At 40.7% G+C, this 9,029-nt stretch overlaps 1 protein-coding gene across 2 annotated transcripts; it reads right to left on the bottom strand.

The window, feature by feature from the left end:
• Window positions 1–1,185: 1,185 nt before the first annotated feature.
• LOC124866677 (ADP-ribosylation factor-like 14 effector protein) lies at window positions 1,186–8,850 on the bottom strand. Of its 2 annotated transcripts, XM_047362570.1 has the most exons (6): window positions 8,677–8,805; window positions 8,467–8,514; window positions 7,177–7,372; window positions 6,954–7,079; window positions 5,031–5,071; window positions 1,186–1,607 (listed from the first exon to the last, which is right to left on the bottom strand). In XM_047362570.1, exons 3-6 carry the CDS (start codon window positions 7,318–7,320, stop codon window positions 1,379–1,381), a joined length of 540 nt encoding a protein of 179 aa, XP_047218526.1. In that variant the 5' UTR covers window positions 7,321–7,372; window positions 8,467–8,514; window positions 8,677–8,805; the 3' UTR covers window positions 1,186–1,378. The 2 variants fall into 2 exon arrangements, with proteins under 2 accessions (XP_047218526.1, XP_047218525.1); XM_047362569.1 differs by lacking the exon at window positions 8,467–8,514 and having other exon boundaries at window positions 8,677–8,850.
• Between the last annotated feature and the right edge of the window lie 179 nt (window positions 8,851–9,029).

Genomic DNA, 9,029 nt, shown 5'->3' with positions numbered 1-9,029 from the left:
TAGTTATGGACAATCCATGACGAGCACCAAAGTCCAATAACAAAACACCACTCGGGTTCAGAACGGGAAGGACATTCCTCCCAACCAAACCCCTCCATGTCTCACTATCATTGCCAATGTGAGCGTTGAAGTCCACAGCAGAACAAGGGAGTCCCCCGGATGGGCGCTCAACAACACCCCCTCCAAGGACTCTAAAAAGGGTGGGTAGACTGAACTGTTGTTTGGTGCATAAGCACAGTCAGAACCCGTCCCCCCACCGGTAGGTGGAGGGAGGCTACCCTCTTCTTGACCGGGGTGAACCCCAACGTACAGGCGCCGAGATGGGGGGCAACAAGTATGCCCCCAGCTCGGCGCCTCTCACCATGGGCAACTCCAAAGTGGAAGAATGTCCAACCCCTCTCAAGGAGACTGGTTCCAGAGCCAGGGCGAGAGCGATGCGTCGTGGTAAGCCCGACTATTTCTAGCCGGAACCACTCTACCTCGCACACCAACTCAGGCTCCTTCCCCACCAGAGAGGTGACATTCCAGCCAGCTTCTGCAGCTGAGGATCAGACTGCCAAGGTCTCCGACTTCGGCCGCCACCCATAACACATTGCACCCAACCCCTTTGGCCCCTCCCACGGGTGGTGAGCCCAGGTCACCTCTTCGGGCTGTGCCCGGCCGGGCTCCATGGGTAAAAGCCCCGTCACCAGGCGCTCGACATCGTGCCCCATATTCAAGCCTGGCTTCAGAGTGAAGCACCAGTGACCCGCGTTCGGGCGAGGGAATACTGTGCCCATTTTTGGCAATCATCATAAGGAGCCTTAAATGTTATGTGGTAATGTCTATAATGCAACATATAATGGAATTACAGCTCCCTTCACATTTTATATGTCCAAAATTTATATTCCAGTTTTAAAGTATACATATAAGTTAAATAATACATGCTAAAGTTCCTTGTGAATATTTCTGCAGTGGTTATATTGATAGATGGATGCGGGGTAGATGGATGGATTCAACATTTAGATGACGGGAAGGGAATTAAATTTGGAAATACAAATATTTTTCCATACTCTTATTTTCTCCCTCTTTATGTATTCAGACTTGAAAAATATCTGAATGAACTTCCTTATTTTCCATATTTTTCCAGGATGAAGGTCAAACCTGCGGGAATCTCTGTGATTTTAAATAACAACAGTGGAAATGTTAACAAAAAAACAAAGCAAAATGTTTATTAACACATGTTGGCATGATTAAAAAAATACCTTTAAATAACAGCTACATCGTCTATTTTATACAAAGCATCTCACTGTAAAATGTTTCAACAGGCTGAAGTTGACTGGAAATAAGAGGATATTGATAACAATTTTTTTAAATGAATACAAAAAAGGCATCAATGTTAAGTCGCAAATTTGTTCCGGATGATTTCTCCACCTTCCACCTCCACCTGCTCGTAGAGCCACTTCCGGTCGCAGCGGCACTCCACCCCGCACTTTCTGGAGCCGCACTCGGGGCAGGGGTAGAAGCAGCCCATACAATCCACATCCAGGCAGTCACACATGTCTTTGCCGTTGGACAGCAGCCGGCCCTTGCTGTCGTACACTCTGCTTTTGGCTGCAACACTCTGTCTGCATGATGGAGATTTAAAGGTGACGTGATGTGATCTGGCCCCTCAGATGCAACAATCTGATTTAATTTTTTTGAAGCCTCTTCCTCTCCCTTCAGTGGCTTTCTATAATTACCTTTTCACTTGTTTTATATCGCACATTATGACAGTGTGAATTTATCACCGCCTAATATAAACCGTCCCTGCGTATATCTCCATGAACACCGCCAGCGTCTAACACCAAGTGGCAATGTCAGCTAATATAAAGAAGTCACTGAGGAGAGGAAAAACCTGGGGACAGTTTTGTCTTTCACTGCATTATGAAACAAGGATCAAATTCAGATTTCACTAATCTAATTAAACAAACCACAGCCAAAAGGAAAGTCCAGGCTTCTGAAAACTATTACAGGATTTTTCATTAATCTATTACTGCTGTAGTGGAAAGGTGCCAGTTCTATAATAAATTGTCAGTTATAGGGAAGAATGCACAATATTCAATAACCTCAGAAATCTGTTCCCAGCAGCTACTCTGAGTTTCAATCAGTTAAATCAGAAAAAGGAAAAATTACATGAAGGGGAATAATTTCCACATAAATCTATTGCTTGAGGCACATTTCGACAATGCGACCTAGAACGTTTTCTCCCAGAATTTAATTTCCCAGAACCTTTTATTTAACCCTGTCCATCAGCTGATTGTGAACCATTTATGTAAATAATGTCAGCTGGCGGTGAGCCTCTTGAGGAAGTGCTTTCCTACTTTAAGCATCCGTAATCTGGGGTGACTGATTATGGTGAATCACACAAACACAGTAATAATACCAGAATGTTTGAAACCAATGATGGTCTAATAGCGATTCAAACTCGCTCCAAACTTTGTGGAAATGTGCAGCTAGAATGGATTTAAATAAAACTACGCCGAACCCGACTGTTAGTGTATATGGAGGAGAGAGAAAAATGACTCCATTTGCGATTTTCAGCAATAAAATTTTCACCAGCAAATACACTTTTTAACTTATGTAGAGTCAATCAAAACCTTGGGGAAATGTGTAATTGTAATAAACTTTTAATAAATTTTGCCCACATAGCCTTCCAGTTTCTCTCACTTTTGGAGCAGAGGAAAGAACCAAGAGTTATAAGCAGGAATATATCTTGGTGTTCTAAATACATAATGTGTTTTTCCTTTTACAGCAGTTACACTCTGAAAAAGAATTAAAATCCCTTGTAACTCAGAAGATGTTTGTAAGAATCTACAGGAATTAAAACCTACGTGAAATATCGGAAGAGAACAGAAACCAAAAACACATAGCAGCATGTATGTTTCTCTCAAACCTAAAACAGTTTTTTTTTTTTTTTGCAATACTAGTGCCCTGAATTATTTTTCTGAATTTGTTTCCCAAACAAAGGCAAACAGGAAGTGGGGTGTAGAGAGGGGGATGACATGCAACACAGGCCCCTGGGGTTAGGACTTGAACCCGGGCAGCTGCATTGAGGACTGAGATCTCTGTATATGGGCCACACACTTTCAAAGCTTTTCTGAGTTTAGTAATGTATTTGAATGTTAACATTGAAAAACACCTCGATATAACTTAATTTAAATGTAGTTGGCAAAAAAAAATACAGATTACTGCTGTTTGGTTAACAGAAAATCATCTTTAGAGGGGTTTAAACAGGTAGATGACTGAAACAATATGCAAGCAAGAAATGTTGGGCACCCTCCCAACACAAAACACCCTTAGTTCAGGATACATGCCAGAGTGCTACCCCTACCAGAGACGTTTTCTGAGGTAGATTTCTATATTAAATCTAATCTGATTCCGCCATAATCTCTGACATGGAAGCAACTTGGACCTAGAAAACAACCCTTGTTCCTGGAAAAGGTTCCTGCAGTTGTTGGGTAACATGATGACAAGAACCAATTGTTTCCTTTAACAAGAGAAGGGGGAACACTAAAGTTACCCTTTATTTGTTGAAACTTGTCCCAGTATTAAACTGGGGCCATTGCAATTTGCACGAACCTTTATCCAGGAATCAACTGCATCTACCAGGGTAAAAACAAATTACCAGAGTAGAAAATTTAGCTCAGAAAAAAACCCTGGTAGGGAGGTAGTCCTTTTTTGATTAACCCTAAACTATTTAGTGAAGTCTTTTAGAGAGACAGTAGCAAGTCAGTCAGTCATTTTCTACCGCTTATTCCATAGTGGGTTGCGGGGAAGCTGGTGTCTATCTCCAGCAGTCTACGGTCGAGAGGCGGGGTACACCCTGGACAGGTCGCCAGTCCATTGCAGGGCAACACACAGACAAACATGCACACACTCATTCATACACCTAAGGGCAATTTAGAGTGATCAATTAACCTAACAGACATGTTTTTGGACTGTGGGAGGAAGCTGGAGTACCCAGTGAGAACCCACACATGCACAGGGAGAACATGCAAACTCCATGCAGAAAGACCCCTGGACAGGAATCGAACCCAGGCCCTTCTTGCTGCAAGGCAACAGTGCTACCAACTGCGCCACCGTGCAGCCCACAGTAGCAAGTATTTTAGTTTAATTTTAATCAGTCCCATATAAAATGATCTACAGGTCATATTTACTATAACAATAACTGTAAACAAATTTAAAATGAAGTATTTCAGGAATTAAATTGTACAAGTTAAAATGTTATATAGCATAGAAACTAGGAATCTGCTCCTGGATGAGTGTGTAATCCTCTTCTGAGACATTTCTGGATTAAGTTATGAGACATCTGTTAACATTACTCATTTACTCCACGTTTGTAGAGATTTAAATGTCATAGCAGAGTGTAACTGCTACAAAATGTTCAGGGTTAATGTTTATGGCTGCAGAACACTGGGTTGAAAATGCTAATCAGAGCTCATATTTGTCTCTCCTCCGCCACAAATATAGTGAAGGTGTAAGTCTGGAGCTATGAAATTCAGTTAAAATTTAAAATAAAAACTGATTTCCACAAAGTGTGACTGTTTTTACTAATGTTTTAGAATGTAACCGCTGTAACACAATCTGTTTTGAAATACAGATATAAATACATTTGTAATATCTTGGCACCAAGTCTTAACTGGACCAGAGGAACAAAAACACCAACACCATGACCAGCAGCTGGGATTTGGGAGACCAACAATTGATTGAAATTTGAAATACTTAAAAATACAAAAACAGTACAAAATTTGGACTTTAATATTATTATGAATGTAGTTTAGCTCATGATTACCATCAAGCCACTGTTTGCTATCTAATCTTCCATTTATAAACTCTGTCTTCAACTCTCTGGCAGGAAAAAACCAAACTAGTTTCCTGCTGTTCGGCTTTGTTTTGGTTCTAAAATGTGTTGAGTAATGGTTTTAGCACTGGCCCTGGTCTAGCACTGGAACAGCTTCAGTGAACCATCCCTTCAGGTGCAGATACGCAGAGAACAAAAATAACCTCACCTGTCAGTCATCTGTTTTCCTCCGCGGCCTCCTCGTGCTCCCTGCAACATATTACATTACACTATATATCCTTTGGGTAACGTCAATTAGAAACTTAAGGTAGACACAAAAATGTAAGCCATCTTGTTCGCAGTATTTGAAAATCATTAAAGAAGAGAAGACCATTATCTACAATTAAAACCAGATATTTACATACACTGTTTAAGGAGAAGCATGTTTTTTCTCACTGTCTGATATTCATCAGACTACATATTTTCTGTTTCATGTCAATTAGGATTAAAGCAAATATTAGGCCCGAGCAGCGAAGTACCTTTCACACAGAAACTTGGAACAGCACCAAACCTTCTGTGTATCATCTCAGACCAACACTCATATTGAAATGCTCGTTTGATGACATCACTTTAGCCCCACCCAGTTCGAACAGGAAGTCACCTGCTTTTGTAGTGGATGTCTTTTTATTAGACTCTGTGTCTGACAAGCTTCAAGCACAGTGTGATCACCCAGAACAAGCTGATGTTGAATCCTACTGGGAACAGTTACTGTTGGTTGGACAGTCTGGGTGTGGCGGCGTGGCAAATTATTAAATCTCGCAATTGGCATACGTTTGCCGCGAAATCACAGATGCAAGGTCAAATTTACTCCAAACTGAATATGGTTGATCTTTGACAAACAGCTCTATTGGATTACATTGGAATTTGGATCAAGAGCGCCCCCTAGGAGACTTCAGATGCTTTATCTCTGTCATACATGATTGGATCCACACCAACTGACAACCAAATAAGTTTTTTAGCTGACAAACCTTCCTTGACAGAAGTTTCAAACGTTCTCTAATAAAGCATAATGTTAGATGACATTTTAAAGCATGACAGGAAGTCATCATTAATTCTTCGCCACCAGACAGGAAGTGAGCTTCCATCAGAAGGTTGGATTTAGGCCAATTTTGCAATGCTTCTTGCCAGAGCATATCTCGCCATCACTGAAGATCTTATGAAAGCTTGCTCACAATACTGACTGGTGGTGATGTGCAAAATCAAGCAGCGAGCTTGTCGGTGGCGTTGAGGAGGTGATGCCAGGCTCCTGCGGTCGCGACACAGGCTGAGTGGCGCTAAGCTGAGAGGGCCGTCCAATCCTGCTTGCGGCTTTAATTTCTATTTGCTATGTAATTTCTTTCTTCAAAGTCAGAGGTTTGCATACACTAAGATGACTATGACAATTTAGGAAAGCACAGACAATGATGTCATGGCTTTTAAAAGCTTTTGATAGGTTAATTTACAACATGTAGATGAACCAACACCTTTAAACAAACTGCTTCCTTGTGCAACATCAAGAAAAAAAAAATCTAAAGAAATTAAGCAAGGTTCTCAGAAAGAGAAATGTGGACTTCCAAAAATCTGGTTCATCCTTGGGTACACTTTCCAGATGCCTAGAGGTGCCATATGGCGACGGTGGCTCAATGCGTAAAGTAGTCGTTTTGAAATAGGAAAGTTGGGGGTTCAATTCCATATGCTGTCATGCCCCTGGGAAAGGTCCTTAACCCCAAGTTGCCTACCAATCTGTGTATTGCCGTATGAATGTGTGCGGTGTCTGTGAGTGCGGTTGGCAGAACGTGGCTTGTTGGTATGATCGCTGTGCAAATTATGTCCATTTATCTGTTCAAACAATTAAGGAAAGGATATCCAAAATGTCTGACCTAAGCCATTCAGTTTAAAAGACAATTTAAGCAAATGTAAAGGAAATTTAAGAAATGAATACAAGTCATTCCGTCATTATTCAAGCATTCAGCTGATAGAAATAATCTTAACAACAGCAAAAGTTTAGTCGGATTTAAAGTGAGACACTGAAAGCAAAAACGTTTTGTGTTTTTATACAGTGTATCTAAATATCCAGTTAAAAAAAGTATTAACCCACACCAAAAACCCTCACCCTGATTCCTCCTCTTTTGTCTCTGCGCATGGCTGCCTCTCTTGTTCTGTCTCTGTCTGCTTGCGTCCCCATCTGATTTGTTGCATTTGTTTCTTTTGGTATTACTCCTCTTTTACGTAGTTCAATCTGTAAAATGTGCAGAGTTATCTGTTCAGTTCGTGTGGAAACAGACTTGTTTCCAGCCAAAACACAGACTGTTTGACAAGAAGAAACATGCTCACACCCTAGAGGTCTCCTGTCCTGGGGCGAATATGGTGGGCACCGCGTCCTCCCTCAGGAACTGCTTTCCGTTGTAGTCCCTGAAGCAGTCGGTCCTGAAATGCTCAGAACAGAGGCAGGTGTTGGCGGTGGGGATGAAGTTTTTCATCCCCAGGCTCTGGACCCATTTGGTGGCAAGTTGAGGTTTGCTAAGAGGGAATCTGACAAACAGAGGAGAGGAATATTTTCACACGTTCACAGTGCCTTTATGACAGATATGTTTTCCAAGCCTATGAATGGTGAAAACATTCTGTTTGCTGGAAATATTGGAACAGACTGAAGCAGTTGCATAAAGCATTTAAATATGTTACATTTTCAATTAAGTAAAACATTGGTAAATAAAACTGCATCATATGCTTCCTGTCAGACGGGTTGTATGAAAGAAAGTTTCTTCTTGCTTTCCTCCGATTTAAATGCTAATTTCTATTATCGTGTAGATTTCGTGTTTGTTATTTATTCCTTATGTTACTAAAGTTTGTCTTTACACTGATCCAAAATGTTAAAGCAACACTTCTAATCAGCACTTTAAATTAAACTTCTGGGATATTCCTCTGGTAAGTTAAAAAGCAGTGGAAGTTTTTAATCAGTTGATTTGGTGTTAATGAAAATAAAAATAGCCGAACTGAAGAAGCAACAATGAGACAAACCCTGAGGCAGGGTTTGTTTTTATAGGTGGAAGCCACTAACAGTTTTTTCTCATTCTTCTTTCCAGCTTTCTTTGTAGTCTTACATTTGGTTTGAGTCATTGTCACTACTGGTAGCATGACACAAAACCTGGATCCTACAAAGGTTGCATGGGTAGTCAAAGTCCTTCAGGATGGCATATTATTATGTGCCATTGACAGGAGCTTTAACTTTGTCTCCCAGCACAGTCCCAACAGAAGAGCGGGCAAACCAGGAGAAATGCAGTTTTTCTAGGAGACCTGGGTCGGGCCACAGAAGGCCCTTAACTTATCAACAGGACCACTAGTAGTTTCTTGGAGCAGGAAAGAACAGGACTAGCACTGCCATGACCTTACAAAATGACCTCCATCATGCCACTGCATTGAATGTCTGTCACCAAACACTGTTACTGGAAAAATGCATGTTTTTGATGCTGCAATGCGCGAAACGCCTAAGATCCCCATTTAGGTGTTTGTTTAACTAATCTAGAAAAAGGTTTTTACAACTATAAATGCAATTCCGCGGAACTGACAAGTCTGTTACAGCCACATAATAAATTGTAGTTGTATTGAGAATCCTATTAATATTGTACCTCTCTGTGGTATTTCGAAGAGTCCGTAACCAGAACGATTACATTCACCTGAAAATAAATCTTTGTTTATCAAAGTTTCACTTTTTAAAAGCATTTTAAACAGTCTGTTTGTTGATAACTACAGTGAAATCGGACGTAGAATAGTTTTCTGAAGCACAGCACAAAAAAACGTAAAACAACCCTCATTTTTGTTAATAGTGGCAAACCTACCTGTAAAATCGTATCTCCGACCCCTTAACAAACTTATTATTGCACCCCGGTGCGGCACAAATTACGGGCATGCTGATTTGTTTTAACGAAAATGCAGAAAATTACGCTAGAAACGTGCAGAAAACATCAGACAACAGTTGGATGATTGTTGTCTTCCGTTTTCCTTCTTATCGGCTCACACTTCCTGTTAATTCTTGATGGAGTCCGCCCTCTAGTGGCCCCTAGTGTAGTTAACAGGAAAATATATATTTCTGTCATTACATACACTCTAAACTGTAGTAATAATCTCCAATTTGACAAAATGACACCAATTGGAGTATTTTTAGCAAACTTGAAAATGATTGAATTTGATT

The sequence above is a fragment of the Girardinichthys multiradiatus genome, chromosome 4, assembly GCF_021462225.1.
Source record: "Girardinichthys multiradiatus isolate DD_20200921_A chromosome 4, DD_fGirMul_XY1, whole genome shotgun sequence".
In the NCBI taxonomy this organism is placed as follows: Eukaryota; Metazoa; Chordata; class Actinopteri; order Cyprinodontiformes; family Goodeidae; genus Girardinichthys; species Girardinichthys multiradiatus.
This window is presented reverse-complemented; position numbering and strand designations above follow the sequence as displayed.